At 36.7% G+C, this 17,185-nt stretch overlaps 1 protein-coding gene across 1 annotated transcript in view; it reads right to left on the reverse strand.

The window, feature by feature from the left end:
- The window catches only part of LOC131631583 (uncharacterized), a 72,313-nt gene extending 55,353 nt beyond the window's left edge, over positions 1–16,960 (reverse strand). The window contains exon 1 of the mRNA XM_058902374.1: positions 16,778–16,960. Coding sequence (XP_058758357.1) covers positions 16,778–16,960 — 183 coding nt within the window. The remainder of the gene's footprint in view (positions 1–16,777) is intronic.
- Positions 16,961–17,185: the final 225 nt, after the last annotated feature.

Genomic DNA, 17,185 nt, shown 5'->3' on the forward strand with positions numbered 1-17,185 from the left:
CCAGACTGTATCAATAAACTACTCGAGAAGTACTTCTCAGGAGACAAGTACTATGGTGCAAATCTACACGTTAGACTCGTATCTCTTTTAGGGAACCAAGGGTGTTTAAACAAACCTCTTCTTGTCACATTATTCCGAACTTTCTGTCCTCAACCAATCCTCGCTTCATCTCTATATACTATTCCCGATTGCTCTTTAGGATCAACACTTCTTCAACAAAAATTTAAAATTTCGGTAAAAGTTTGGGCAGAATTCACTTTATGGTTTCACATCATACCAATAACATAAAACTAACATAAAAATAAAATGCAAAGAGAAGAGCCTCCCCCAAACTTGAACTAAACATTGACCTCAATGTTTCAGAACGAGTTCGAGAGAGGTGACTCACAGAGGGTATTGCACTCCAATGATCACTTTCGAGCTTTCACTAGATACGTCCTCTTTTATTTCCTGAGAATAACATAAACAAACAGAAAAATTAATTATTAAAACCGTGGGTTGCCTCCCACGAAGCGCTTCGTTTAACGTCGCATGGCTCGACGGTCCATTACCCTTTATTATGGAGGGTATTTCCTTTTCCAAACCTTGTTGCTCATCACTTCCGCAACCGAGAACTCATGAAGATGAAAAGCATGGATAACCATCCTCTTCAGTTTACTGCCCCCATTCTTCTTGACTTCCTTAGCTTTCTTAGGACTTTTGACAGCTGCATAAGTTGGTTCCAACCGAGAGGCTATGCTTGAAACTTTCTCTTGGAGATTTTTAGGATTTTTGTCTTCTTTTTCACCTTCTGTCATACCAGCTGAAGTTTTTTCATTCACGCCTGCCCTATTTTTCTTAACTCCTAACATCTTCAAGGTTACTTCTTCATCAAATGATTTTAGCATTAGTGTCCCTTTTTCAATGTCGAGGTTGCAGCGGCCTGTCGACAAAAATGGTCTCCCAAGAAGGATAGGAGTTTCTTCGTCTTCCGGATTATCCATGATGTGGAAGTCAACAGGGAATACAAACTTATCAACTTCCACTAGTACATCTTCAGCTACTCCATAGGATTTCTTGACGGTGTGATCAGCGAACCTTAACTGTGTCTTACTTTCACTAATCTTTTCTAATTCAAGCTTTTTGAAAATGGACAAAGGCATTAAACTCACACTAGACCCAGAATCGAGGAGTACCTTTTTAAATGCTATATTCTTGATAGTGCATGGTATCGCCACTGCCCCAGGGTCTTTCCTCTTTATTGGAATCTTTCTTGCTGTTGAGACTATACCACACTTCTCCGTTGCAATTTTTGGTTCTCCTCCTAGTGATCTCTTTTTCACCAACACCTCCTTCATAAATTTCTTATACAAAGGCATGTGCTCAAGGGCTTCAAAGAATGGTAGATTTACCTCTTACTTTTTGAACAACTTAGTAAACTTCTCAAAGTCTTTCTCTCTTGAACCCTTCTTTGTCACTCTAGAGGGGAAGGGTAGTTTTATCACCGGTTCCGCGTCTTTCTTATTTTTTTCTTCAATTGGTTTAACTGGTGGCACCACAACTTCTGGCTCTTTTGGATTCTCTCTTATTTCCAGATCCACCTCTATTACCATGGGGTCATCTATTTCCTCTTTTTCTTTTTCAGACTCTGCTACTCTCGTACTTCTTGTAGTAACAGCATTAATCTTCTCTTGGTCTTTCGGATTTTTCACAGTTGAGCTCGGAAGGGTACCTTGTTCCTGTAGAGTGAGATGTTGTGCTATCTGCCCCACTTGAACTTCCAGATTTTTAATTGAGGCTGAAGTGTTTCTGTGGTTGTTTCTTGTTTCTTCTTGGAACTGAGAACACTGCCCAGCTAATCTTTCAATTGCCACTTCCCACTCTGCCTTCTGGGTACCTTGTTGTCGTTGATCTTTCCAAGCAAAATTTGGATGATTCTTCCACCCTGGATTATAGGTGTTAGAATACGGGTTGTTTTGCCTTAAGAATTTGATTTCTTCAATCTGCTTAGGAGTAGCAAAACAGTACACCGTTTGATGTGGGCCATTACAGATTTCACAGCTGACAGGTTGAGCTTGTTGAACTTGAGCCACCTGTTGTTTACCTATATTCATAGCCTTCAATTTCTTTTCAACTTCTGCGGCTATTGCATCTTCAACCCGAGTTTTAGAAGTCTCCAGCTTGAGATCAATGATTCCTTCCAGTTTGCTAGCACACTTGTCATACAATTCCAAATGCTCGTTTGCAGCTATTGCTTCAATGATTTTGATGATGCCTGAGGCTGTTGTGAAATTTGTCGATCCTCCAGCTGCTGTATCAATTAACTGTTTTGTTTTCATTCTGAGCCCATTGACAAATACTTGCATCTGTTCAGTCTTGTCCATATTGTGAGTGGGACATGCAACTAGAATTCTTTTGAATCTTTTGTATGCATCTCCTAAGGGCTCACCCTCCTTCTGCTTGAAATTCTGAATGTCATACCTCTTCCTTATAAATACCGAGGCAGGAAAATACTCGTTTAAGAAAGCTTTTTCCATCTCTTCCCATGATGTAATGCTGCCCGCTGGAAGGGAATAAAACCACTCTTCTGCTTCTTCTGCCAAGGTGAATGGAAACATTCTCAGCTTCTTGGCCTCTTCTGTATGACCTTCGATTTTTAAAGTTGTAATCATGGTCAGAAACCTCTGTAGGTGCTTGTTTGCATCTTCATTAACCTTTCCGGGGAAAGGCTTTCTTTCGAGCTGAGTGATGGTGCTTGGATGCAATTGAAAATTAGGAACATTCACCGGTTGGTTGACAATAGTAAGTCTTCCTCCCGGTGTGTTTCTAGCACCATAGTCTCCGAGAAGTCTCTCTGGTGGTGGTACCTCGCCCATGATCTCTTCTTCACTTTCGATGTCTGAACCAGAATGAACTGTAATTACTTCTTCCTCAGATTCCAGTTTAGCTTGACGAGTTTGTCTGCGCCTTGCGTGAAAAGTCCTTTCAATTTCTGCGTCAAAAAGAAATTCTGCTGAGGCCTTACCTCGCATAAACAGATTAGACAATTATTAGAATGAGGAACAAAAATATATTTTTTTTTTTAGAAAATAAAATTTTAGTCGCAGAGCAACAAAATTCTAATTGAAATAAAACTAAAAACTCTACAATTTTCGGCAGTCCCCGGCAACGGCACCAAAAACTTGATCGGTAAAATAGCAAGTGTACTATTTTGCCTCTGTAGTAATAAAGGGAAAATTCCCCGAATATCGATCTCAAGGACTGCGTGATATTATAGAGTTAGTAGGAATTCAATTAAACAAAAAGCCTTGGGGGTTTTGGTTTTTATGATTACGAATTAAATTGCAAATAAACTTAAAAAGGTTGATTTAGCCAAATATGAGTAACATGCTAGGGTAGGTGTGTGCATTAACATGTAACAATTCTGAACCCTTGTTTCATTAACGAAATTCAACTTATCAATTACCGGTTCTTAAGGGTATTTGCTCCTAAGTCCTTAGTGGGCAAACCTTTGAACATTGAAATCCTAATCCCAAAGTCCTTCGAAATTAGTGATCAAATCAAGTATTACTATAATCAAGAACAATCCGGTTACTATAGGGTATCCCTAGTCCTAGGTGATATCTACTATAGTATAATGGTATAAAAACCCTAACAATGGAGGTCAATCCTAATTGTCAGTCATAAATCAATCCAGTTGGTCCGACGAGGAAAGCATTAAAAACCTTATACCATTAAATTGAACATGAAAGAGAAATATGTTATTGAAATTCGGAATTCAAAATCATCACAAATGTTAATCAGGGACACCCCCTAGCATTGGGGGGTTTAGCTACTCATATCATCCAAAGAAATTACAAAGATATCAAATAAAGACATTACAATAGAGATGATGAACTTTGATCTTCAATGGCTTCCGCTCATGAGAGTTCTCTGTTCTTCTCCAAATGCATAGGCTTCTTCTCTCAATCCTCCAATTCTTCGTGTCGCAAAAAGATACCTAATTCATCTTGAAAACCCTCCTAAATGGTGCAGACTCACTTAAGTTGGTTGGAAATCCCAAAAACACCCCTGCAGGCCAACCACTGAACTAAATAATAAAAATCACTGAAATCAGCGTCATCACCCAACACGGGCCGTGTTGTGCAACACGGGCACCCGTGTTGGCCCCCTGTTATGTTTATTTTTATTGTTTGGTCCCAGGATGTGCAACACGGGCCGTGTTGTGCAACACGGGCACCCGTGTTGCTTTACTGTTTTTCCTTTCTCTCAAACTTTGCTCCCAGCTCTCTTCCTGACACGGCCCGTGTTGGGCAACACGGCCACCCGTGTCAGGCCTCCTGTAGCATGTTTTTGAAATCCCATCGAAACTCCGAGTTTTACACTGATTTACTCCGATTTCTCCATATGAACCTGAAAACATAAAAACATACAACCAAAGCATAAAATGACGAATAAAGAAATAAAACGCTAAATAACATAACTTAAACATACTTAAAAACAACGATAAAAATATGTGTGAAAACCACTGATCAAACAGAATGTGAGAAATGTGAGGACACTTCGCACGTTCTTCATCTCTAGACTCTACAATAGATGTCTTCAAATTCTCAAACAGAATGTGAGAAATGTTGAGTTCCAATCTTCTTCCAATGCAGAAGAGAGTGTATTTGTTATCAGGACTGATGTAGGCGGAGGAGGACAATAACTTCTTTCTATGATGAAGAGAACCCAGAATAATTTCAGCCCACACCTGATAAAACGCCCTCAATGTACTAGTTTTATGAGATTCAATACCGGTAGCCAATGAGATTTGTTGTTCAATCTGAAACCAGTTAACTCTTCCAAGAAGAGGACCAGTGCAACCTTCTTCATCATCCAGGTTGTATAACTTCCTTATCATCTTTTCAGTAACTACAACTTCATGCCCTAACACGAAGGATATGATTGCAGTTGGAGTAACCGTTGCATGAACCCAGAAGTCTTTCACCAGGTCAGGATAAATTGGTCCAACCAATCTATCAAGATAGTTTGACCATCCTTGTACCAAGATCCTTGCATCAGGATGGAAACCATTTGCTCTTAGGTTTTCAAAGTCCACCGCGGACTCACACAGAACTTCCAAATCTTTAGTGGGTATAGTGCATGTCTTCAACGGAGCATACCCATGCTTTCTTAAAAGTATTTGAGTGGAAGAGAGTCTTTCTGCTGGGCTAGAGGAACTTGATGAGGAATTCATGACGAAGTGCTTGGTTACAGATCAAAAACTAGGGTTTGAGAGAAGAATGCAAAGAGAAAGACAAATGAATAGAGAGAGAGCGAAAAAGATGAAATGAAAATGAAGCGGGTTATTTAAACGGTTTGAATAAAATAAAAAATTTAAAAGAAATGATTACAGAAAAAACATGACATTAATATGCATTTAATGAGAAATGACGTTAGGAGAGATAAAGTGACAAAATGAACTGATTTGCACAGTTACCTAGGGCGGCGTCTCCTCAACTGCACGCATGCTTGTCCAAAAATAGTGAACACGTGTTCATTTTCTGGAAAGACTGGTGACAGCTGTTTTGCTTTAAAAGAGCTTCTGAATCAACTTAGATAATGAAAAGTTAGTAATAACAGAATCAAAACTTCTAATTGATCATTATCAGAACTTCTTATAACCACTTAGTCCTAACACATTTCAGAAGTTATTCATACATAAGATTTTCTCATCTTCTCATTCTGGGCATAAGTTCATACTGATATTCTTCAGAATGAACTTAAACCTATCTTCAGCAAGGGGTTTTGTAAAGATATCAGCCCATTGATGGTCCGTATCCACAAAGTTCAAAGAGAGAACACCCTTCTGAACATAGTCCCTCATAAAATGATGTTTAATCTCAATATGTTTAGCTTTGGAATGTAAGATAGGATTCTTAGATAAACATATGGCAGAAGTATTATCACAGAAAATAGGAATGTTACTCTCATATATCTGATAATCTTCTAGCTGACTCTTCATCCAGAGCATTTGAGTGCTACACCCAGCAGCAGCAACATATTCTACTTCTGTTGTTGAAAGGGCTATGGTAGCTTGCTTCTTGCTGTACCAGGAGATCAAATGACTTCCAAGAAATTGACAACTTCCAGAAGTACTCTTCCTTTCAATTCTATCTCCAGCATAGTCAGCATCACAGAATCCTACTAAGTTGTATTCTTTAGATCTTCTGTAGACTAAACCAACATTAGTAGTACCTTTCAGATACCTCAGAATTCTCTTAACAGCAGTTAAATGAGATTCTCCAGGATCTGATTGGAATCTAGCACACAAACAAACACTGAATAGAATGTCAGGTCTAGAAGCAGTTAAATATAGAAGAGATCCAATCATACCTCTGTACAACTTCTGATCTACCTTCTTACTTACCTCATCCTTACCTAGAACACACGTTGGATGCATAGGAGTTTTGGCTTCTTTGCTTTCAGAAAGATTAAACTTCTTCAAAAGTTCTTTCACATACTTCGTTTGATGAACATAAGTTCCATCAGAAGTTTGGTTGATTTGAATCCCAAGGAAATACTTGAGTTCACCCATCATAGTCATTTCAAATTCAGCCTGCATAGACTTAGCAAACTCCTTTCCAAGTGAAGCATTAGATGTTTCAAAAATAATATCATCAAAATAAATTTGACAAATTAAAATGTCCTTTTTAGACGTTTTACAGAAAAGAGTCGTGTCCACTTGTCCTCTAGTGAAACCATTGTCCAGAAGGAAAGAACTTAATCTTTCATACCAAGCTCTGGGAGCTTGCTTCAATCCATACAATGATTTCTTAAGTTTGAAAACATGTTCTGGAGACTTAAAGTCTTCAAAACCAGGAGGTTGGTGGACATAGACTTCCTCATCTATATAACCATTTAAGAAGGCACTCTTAACATCCATTTGATACAGAGTGATGTTATGCTGAGTGGCAAAAGAAATTAATAAGCGAATAGATTCTAACCTGGCCACTGGTGCAAAGGTTTCTGTATAGTCAATCCCTTCTTGCTGACTATATCCCTGAGCCACCAGTCTGGCTTTGTTTCTTACCACTTCTCCCTTCTCACTAAGCTTGTTTCTGAACACCCACTTTGTACCAATGATGTTGAATCCTTTTGGTCTAGGAACCAAATCCCATACATCATTCCTTGTAAACTGATTTAGTTCTTCTTGCATGGCAATTATCCAGTCTGGATCTTCTAGAGCTTGATCAACAGAAGTTGGCTCGATCAAAGAAACAAGACCTAATTGACACTCTGCATTGTTCTTAAGGAATGCTCTTGTTCTGATAGGATCATCTTTCTTTCCAAGGATCACATCTTCTGAGTGAGCTGAAGTGAGTCTAGAAGATCTTCTGACTGTTGGCTCTTCAGAAATTCTGAGATTCTCTAAAGATGCAGCAACTTGATCTTCTGATTCTTTGCTTCTGAGACTTTCAGCTTCTGGAGCTCTGCTTCTTGGTTCTACAGCTTCTGATATGTCAATATCTATATCTGCAAAATTCTCAAACTGCTTTGGTTTTTCAAGACCAAGCTTATCATCAAATCTGATATTGATTGATTCTTCTACAACCAATGTTTCAGTATTGTATACTCTGTAGCCTTTAGAGCATTCAGAATATCCAAGAAGAAAACATTTTTGTGCCTTAGAATCAGACTTACCCAGATGATCTTTAGTATTCAGAATAAAACACACACATCCAAAAGGATGAAAATATGAAATGTTGGGCTTTCTGTTCTTCCACAATTCATAAGGAGTCTTATTTAGAATAGGTCTTATAGAGATTCTATTCTGAATATAACATGCAGTGTTTATTGCTTCTGCCCAAAAGTGCTTAGCCATATTGGTCTCATTGATCATGGTTCTGGCCATTTCTTGCAGAGTCCTATTCTTTCGCTCTGCAACTCCATTTTGCTGTGGAGTTCTAGGGCAAGAGAAATCATGGGCAATACCATTTTCTTTGAAGAACTCCTCAAAGAATCTGTTCTCAAATTCGCCACCATGATCACTTCTGACCTTTATGATTTTGCACTCCTTCTCAGATTGGATCTGAGTGCAGAATTCAAAGAACACTGAATGGGACTCATCCTTGTGTTTTAAGAACTTTACCCATGTCCAGCGGCTATAATCATCTACGATGACTAATCCATATTTCTTCCCTCTAACAGATGCTGTTTTGACTGGTCCAAACAGATCAATGTGCAGAAGTTCTAACGGCCTTGAGGAAGAGACAACATTCTTAGATTTGAATGCAGGTTTGGAGAACTTGCCCTTCTGACATGCTTCACAAAGAGCATCTAATTTATATTTCAGATTTGGGAGACCTCTGACCAGATTTAGTTTGTTAATCTGAGAAATCTTTCTCAAACTAGCATGTCCTAATCTTCTGTGCCAGACCCATTGCTCTTCAGAAACAGACATAAGACAAGTCACCTTCTGCTTCTCAAGATCAGAAAGATCAATCTTATAAATGTTGTTCTTTATCTTGCCTGTAAATAGGATTGAGCCATCCTTCTGACTTACAGCCTTGCAAGACTTTTGATTGAATATTATGTCATAACCATTGTCACCTAATTGACTTATGGACAATAAGTTATGCGTTAATCCTTCTACAAGAAGTACATTAGTTATGGAAGGAGAGTTACCAATACTTATGGTTCCAGAGCCAATAATCTTGCCCTTCTGATCTCCTCCAAACTTGACTTCTCCACCAGACTTAAGCACCAGGTCTTGGAACATAGACCTTCTTCCCGTCATGTGTTGCGAGCACCCAGAGTCCAGGTACCATGACATTTTGTGCTTTGCCTTCTTTGCTGCTAAGGATATCTGCAACAGAAATTATCTTCTCCTTAGGTACCCACAATTTCTTGGGTCCTTTCTTGTTAGTTTTCCTCAAGTTCTGATTGAACTTGGGTTTAGCATGATAAGTAACAGGAGGAACAACATGATATTCTTTGGGTTTGGCAGCATGATATCTTTTAGGTTGTGTCACATGCTTCTTGGTGTGTGTAGTGTTAAAACTCTATGCATGTGATGTGAGCTTGATATCATGTGAGTGGCCATATTTGAACTGATCATACAATGGCTTGTATGTGATTTTCAAATCATCAACAGGTTCAAATTTATGTGAGGTATCACCCTCATAGCCAAAACCAAACCTTTTGTTTCTAGAAACACCATATATCATAGAAGCAAGATGACTTCTGCCAATACTTCTAGATAGGAACTTTCTGAAGCTCGAGTCATATTCTTTCAGAATATGATTGAGACTAGGAATGGATTTTTCTGATTTAGAAGGAGATCCACTATCTTTGGATAATTTTAAAACTTTTTCCTTTAGTTCAGAATTTTCCACTTCCAGCTTCTTAGTTTCAAATTCAAATTGCTTTTTTAGCTTTTTGTATTTGATACTAAGATGAGCCTTGAGTTCTAGAAGTTCAGTTAAACTGGAAACTAACTCTTCTCTAGATAGTTCAGAAAATACCTCTTCAGAATCTGATTCTGATGTAGATTCTGATTCATCATCCACTGTAGCCATCAGTGCAAGGTTAGCTTGCTCTCCTTCAGAGTCTGATTCTGATTCTGATTCAGAATCATCCCATGTTGCCATAAGACCTTTCTTCTTATGAAACTTCTTCTTGGGATTCTCCTTCTGAAGCTTTGGACATTCACTCTTGAAGTGTTCAGGCTCATTGCACTCATAGCAGAAGACCTTCTTCTTGTCAGATCTTCTGCCACTAGAAGATTCTCCTCGTTCAAACTTCTTTGAACTTCTGAAGCTTTTGAACTTCCTTTGCTTGCTCTTCCAGAGTTGGTTTACCCTTCTGGAGATCATGGACAGTTCATCTTCTTCTTCTGATTCTGATTCTTCAGAATCTACTTCTTCAGCCTGAAAAGCGTTAGTGCATTTTTTAAAATTAGATTTTAATGCAATAGACTTACCTTTCTTCTGAGGCTCATTTGCATCCAGCTCTATCTCATGACTTCTCAAGGCACGGATTAGCTCTTCCAAAGAAACCTCATTCAGATTCTTTGCAATCTTGAATGCAGTCACCATTGGACCCCATCTTCTGGGTAAGCTTCTGATGATCTTCTTTACATGATCAGCCTTGGTGTAGCCTTTGTCCAGAACTCTTAATCCAGCAGTTAGCGTTTGAAATCTTGAGAACATCTTCTCAATATCTTCATCGTCCTCCATCTTGAAGGCTTCATATTTCTGGATTAGAGCAAGAGCTTTGGTCTCCTTGACTTGAGCATTTCCTTCACGGGTCATCTTTAATGACTCATATATATCATGGGCAGTTTCCCTGTTAGATATCTTCTCATACTCAGCATGAGAGATAGCATTCAGCAAAACAGTCCTACATTTATGATGATTCTTGAAAAGCTTCTTTTGATCATCATTCATTTCTTGTCTAGTAAGCCTTACGCCAGTAGCTTTCACTGGATGTTTGTAACCATCCATCAGAAGATCCCATAAGTCACCATCTAGACCAAGGAAGTAACTTTCAAGTTTATCTTTCCAGTATTCAAAGTTTTCACCATCAAATACTGGTGGTCTAGTATAACCATTGTTACCGTTTCCATTGTATTGCTCAGCAAAGCCAGATGTATATGTAGGGTTATTAGGATCTTCACCAGCCATTTTTTACTGAAGCGTTTTTCTCTTCCTGAATCTTTTCTAAACACGGTTAAGTGCTTGCACCTTAGAACCGGCGCTCCGATGCCAATTGAAGGATAGAAAAACACTTAGAAAGGGGGTTTGAATAAGTGTAGCTTTAAAACTTGTAAGATAAAAACTATTTGCACAATGATTTTTATCCTGGTTCGTTGTTAACTAAACTACTTAAGTCCACCCCCTTGGAGTGATTTACCTCACCTGAGGATTTAATCCACTAACCACACGAGATTACAATGGTTTTCCACTTAGCCAACTGCTAAGTCTTCTAGAGTATCCTGATCACAACTTGATCACTCTAGGAACAATCTGCTTAGATACCTTCTAAGACTTTCTAGAGTATACTGATCAACAACCTGATCACTCTAGTTCTTACAACTTAATATAAACAAATTCTTTTAAGAGTTACAATGCTTCTAATAAAGCTATTATCACAACTGTGATTTCTCTTAAGTTTAAGCTTAAATCTCACTAAGATATTACAATAGCAATGTAGTGAGTTTGATGATGAAGTTTGAGTGCTTTTGAATTGAACAACGTTTCAGCGTTTTTGCATAAAGTCTTGTGTTCAGCTTCTCATCAGAACTTCAATATATAGGCGTTTGAGAAGATGACCGTTGGGAGCATTTAATGCTTTGCGTAATCCGTACAACATTGCATTTAATGTTTCACTCTTTTGTCAACTACCTCGAGCCTTGTTTTTCGCTGTGTCTACTGACGTTGCCTTTAATAGCTTTTAACGTTCCTTTTGTCATTCAGCGTAGCCTGCCAGCTAGTACTTGCTTCTGATCTGATGTTTGTGTAAACAACGTTTGAATATCATCAGAGTCAAACAGCTGGGTGCAGAGCATCTTCTTGTCTTCTGACCTTGAAGTGCTTCTGAGCGTGATACCATGAGAACTTCAGTGCTTCTGCTTCTGATCTCAAGTTCTTATGATGCTTCCATAGACCCATGTTCTGATTCTGCTTGACCATCTTCTGATGTCTTGCCAGACCATGTTCTGATGTTACATGCTGAACCTTCTGAGTCAGTGCTTCTTGCGCTGATTTTGTGCATACTCTTTATATAATTCCTGAAATGGAAATTGCATAGTATTAGAGTACCACATTATCTCATACAAAATTCATATGCTTGTTATCATCAAAACTAAGAATATTGATCAGAACAAATCTTGTTCTAACAGGTATAACAATATGTTAAATCAGATATATGTGTATAATAAGTTGAATGTACTGTAGCGGCACGTTGTGAGTTTATTTAAGATTCACGTTTCTAGTTTATTATACATAATAATAATAATAATATTTGAGAGATTTGAGTTAGAGATAAGAGTTAATTTAAATTAATTTTCAATCATGTTTGAGTTGTTAATAGGGTTGTTAGAGTTACTTTCGAATTGTTTAGAGTTAAATTTAACAAGTTGTAAAGATTAAAATTTGAGATATTTGACCCTTTAGAGATGTTTTATTATTACTTGAGTGAGATCATTAGCCAATTAGGTTCATAAGAGTTACCCTTATAGGTAAGAGTTGTCAGTAGAGTATTTTTTGGGCACTTTAGAATTTTAGGGATTATTGTAGATTTATTTAGAGTTCTTTGGGAACTCTGTGGAGTTATAATTATATATCGTTATAACTTTTTACAAGTTAATAATATAGAATAAATTAATAGAAATTTTGTAGAGGTGTTTTGAACTTATAAAAATGTTGATTTGCAGATGAAGTGGAACTATGATGATTTGTTCCGATTCATGGAAATGTATTGTTGATGAGTTGCTATTGAATGTGTTGTTTTGAATACTTGTTGCTGATTTTTTTTGTTGCCAAATATATTGTTGTTGTTTATGCGAAGTTGTAGGATGTTTCAGCGACGATGTATACCTCTAATAGCGACGATATAGGCTTATGCCTTTTGTGACGATGATGTTGTTGTTGTATGTGTTTGTTGCATTCATATACATATGCATTTTTGGCGACGGCCTGGATTGACAAATTAGTGACGAAGGCTTATGCCTTGATGCCTCAGTTTAACTGGCAATTAGCGATGGGGGTTGAAGCCCTGGGTACCACATGCATGTTCATAGTTGTGTCGCATTTTGAGTCGTTGTGAAGTTAATGTTTATATGAGTTGATGTTGATATAAGTTGTGTTGGTTTGAGTTGCGAAATAATTATTGAAATTATTGTGATAATCGTTGTTGCTGATGGTTGTTATAATTGTTGTTATAAATTGTTGCTAGTTGTTATTATAACTGTTGTTTCAAGGTGGTGATAATTGTATGATCTGATCTAATATATTAATTATCATACTTTTGTTTATATCTTTCGATATCTCACCCCTTTTGAATGATGTTTCCCTACCAAGGGAAATGGACAGGTACTCAAGATAGCAGTGGAAGTTTGAAGTGATTTTATGAAGTCTTTAGTTGTTGTCATTCGAGTTGGTGTCTTGCTTTGATACGTAGCACTCGGGGGGATAAAACGATTGTTTTAATTATTATTTCTCTTGCTGAATTTTTTTATTGTTTTGGTTTAAATTGTAACTTAAAGTTACCGTGCAAAGATGCTACGACTTGATTTGAATATTTATGAAGTTTGATGATTCCGCTGCGAGTTAATTATTGAATTTAAACAAAGTGATTTTTAGTAATGATTTGATTATCGTTTTAAATTCCTGTGCTATGTATCTATATGAAGGCAAGTAAGCCGTAAATGTTTTTAAGATGATGAATATGTGATACCTCAAATGAACTTGTTTGGAATTTATACTCTGGTTTTCCGTATAATTTATCGGGTAGATTTGGGGTGTTACATTAGTGGCATCAGAGCCTGGTTGGTCCATCCGGCCAGAGTCGTATAATTGTTGTTTATCCCTTAGTACGCGACAAGTGTGTACAACAGTGTCGGTACTTGTTGTTTTTGATTGCTTGTTGTAGGAGTTAGTTTGGAACTAAGTGGGGGAGAAGCTGTACTCCTCGGTTATGATTCGGTTGTAAGTTGTTGGTGCTTCGGTAGCGAAGGACACCTGAATATGGAAATAAGAATTGCGTATGCGTTTGGTGTTGAATAGGTTGCTGAGGATGATGAAGTGAGATTGTATAACGAGATGTAAGCGAGTGGTAGCTGTTGCTAAGTTGTAAGATGTTTTTTCAAGATATTTCTAGAATGGTTGGCAAGTTAGTAAGGATTTTGTTGAAATCGTATTAGAAGAATGATGATATAAGTATTGGATTTAAACCGTGATCGGGTTGTTGTTTGATCGAAGGATTGGATGTGAAGGATGTGTTAAGTATGGTGATGTCGTATAGATTTTCGAGGACGAAAATATTCTAAGTGGGGGAGAGTTGTTACACCCGAAAATTTATTTAATTATTTAAATAAATTATTCAAGGATTTATTATGGAAAATTCGATCGAAGTTGGATTTATTAGTGATATTATAAGACGAGGAATTAGATTATTTAGTCGGTTAGTCGAAGAATTAATAAAGTTGATTTTTGTTGAAGAAAATAATATTAGTAATAATATTATTATTTAAATTGGTTTAGTTGTGGTGTGGTGTGTATAGCAATATGGTGGTGTACGATTAGTAGGCCCATTAAGAAATAATAGTAACTATATTATTATTATTTGATTTATCGGATTAAAAAGGAGAATACATGGAATTAGGTTTCTGTGGGAATAAGGTTTGGTTTTTAGGAGAATAGATCGTGAAACGGAGTTGCCAACGAAGAGGAACGAGATTTTGGAAAAAAGGAGGAATTGATCGTTGATCGTGGGGAAAAGGCAAAAGGCTTGCACTCAATCGGATATTAGAGGCGATCTCCAAACCATAAGGTAAGGGTGGGGTTCAAATTATATAACCGGAAATATGATGATTCGTATGTGGAATGAGATTGTATGAATTGTGCCATGAATTGTTAGTTGATACTGTCGTATACTTTATTCTATAGAAACTGAATTATTGCAATCGAAATTAAATAACAGTATAGATTTCTTGTCATCACGTTTTTGTATTAATTAAATTGTAGCATGATAAAAACCAATATCATATGCTTTGGCTTTGACTTACGTTACAATTTCGACATGGTTACAGTAACCTTTTATTGTATAATTTATACCATTCTATTAAAAATAATGTTTTATAAACTAGGTGTATAACAAGTTAGAATGCATATGTCGTAGCGGCATATATTTGTGGTAGGTATAACAATATGTTAAATCAGATATATGTGTATAATAAGTTGAATGTACTGTGTAGCGGCACGTTGTGAATTTATTTAAGATTCACGTTTCTAGTTTATTATACATCATCATAATAATAATAATAATAATAATAATAATAATAATAATAATAATAATAATAATAATAATAATAATAATAATAATAATAATAATAATTGAGAGATTTGAGTTAGATAAGAGTTAATTTAAATTAATTTTCAATCCTATTAGAGTTGTTAATAGGGTTGTTAGAGTTACTTTCGAATTGTTTAGAGTTAAATTTAACAAGTTGTAAAGATTAAAATTTGAGATATTTGACCCTTTAGAGTTGTTTTATTATTACTTGAGTCAGATCATTAGCCAATTAGGTTCATAAGAGTTGCCCTTATAGGTAAGAGTTGTCAGTAGAGTATTTTTTGGGCACTTTAGAATTTTAGGGATTATTGTAGAGTTATTTAGAGTTCTTTGGGAACTCTGTGGAGTTATAATTATATATCGTTATAACTTTTTACAAGTTAATAATATAGAATAAATTAATAGAAATTTTGTAGAGATGTTTTGAACTTATAAAAATGTTGATTTGTAGATGAAGTGGAACTATGATGATTTGTTCCGATTCATGGAATTGTGTTGTTGATGAGTTGCTATTGAATGTGTTGTTTTGAATACTTGTTGCTGATTTTTTTGTTGCCAAATATATTGTTGTTGTTTATGCGAAGTTGTAGGATGTTTCAGCGACGATGTATACATCTAATTATTGGTATAGCGACGATATAGGCTTATGCCTTTTGTGACGATGATGTTGTTGTTGTATGTGTTTGTTGCATTCAAATACATATGCATTTTTGGCGACGGCCTGGATTGGTAAATTAGTGACGAAGGCTTATGCCTTGATGCCTCAGTTTAACTGGCAATTAGCGATGGGGGCTGAAGCCCTGGGTACCACATGCATGTTCATAGTTGTGTCGCATTTTGAGTCGTTGTGAAGTTAATGTTTATCTGAGTTGATGTTGATATAAGTTGTGTTGGTTTGAGTTGCGAAATAATTATTGAAATTATTGTGATAATCGTTGTTGTTGATGGTTGTTATAATTGTTGTTATAAATTGTTGCTAGTTGTTATTATAACTGTTGTTTCAAGGTGGTGATAATTGTATGATCTGATCTAATATATTAATTATCATACTTTTGTTTATATCTTTCGATATCTCACCCCTTCTGAATGATGTTTCCCTACCAAGGGAAATGGACAGGTACTCAAGATAGCGGTAGAAGTTTGAAGTGATTTTATGAAGTCTTTAGTTGTTGTCATTCGAGTTGGTGTCTTGCTCTGATACGTAGCACTCGGGGGGATAAAACGATTGTTTTAATTATTATTTCTCTTGCTGAATTTTTATATTGTTTTGGTTTAAATTGTAACTTAAGGTTACCGTGCAAAGATGCTACGACTTGATTTGAATATTTATGAAGTTTGATGATTCCGCTGCGAGTTAATTATTGAATTTAAACAAAGTGATTTTTAGTAATGATTTGATTATCATTTTAAATTCCTGTGCTATGTATCTATATGAAGGCAAGTAAGCCGTAAATGTTTTTAAGATGACGAATATGTGATACCTCAAATGAACCTGTTTGGAATTTATACTCTGATTTTCCGTATAATTTATCGGGTAGATTTGGGGTGTTACATATACTGCTCGAATCCTTATCTAGGATGATTATGCGTTAGTTTCTGAACTCTAGAAATAGATTTAGAGCTAACAATCTTTTGGGTGTCGAAGCTTAATGCTTCAAAAAGCGGATTTAATCACAGGCCGCCTCTTCTGTGTTGTGAAGTATGCAAAAAATCGATCGCATAAATCCTTATAAGATACAATGCTCCCGTTTGGTAAGCCACTGAACCACTTCCTAGTCATTCCAATAAGAGTTAATGCAAATAATTTAGAGTTGGATGTTTCATCAGCGCTCAAGTCATTCAACCGATCCTTGATGAGTTTCATGTACTCGTCGGGGTCTCCCTTTCCGTCATACTTTCCCATCTTAGGCGGCTTCTCCATGGATTTAGGTATCCTGCTTTCCCATATCCTGATAGATAGTGGATGCTTCGACTACACTTTTCCTGGTTGATTCTCTGCTTGAGCTGAGGAAGGAATGCGACTTCCTCGCTCTTCCTAGGGCTTTCGGGAGAATCTGATACTTCCTGCTCCTATGTTGACTTTTTATCTTAGGAGCTTTGTCTTTCTTTTCCCTGTCAACTCTAAAACGATAGTATAAGTCTTTAT

This window comes from Vicia villosa, unplaced genomic scaffold, assembly GCF_029867415.1.
Source record: "Vicia villosa cultivar HV-30 ecotype Madison, WI unplaced genomic scaffold, Vvil1.0 ctg.000844F_1_1, whole genome shotgun sequence".
Classification (NCBI taxonomy): domain Eukaryota; kingdom Viridiplantae; phylum Streptophyta; class Magnoliopsida; order Fabales; family Fabaceae; genus Vicia; species Vicia villosa.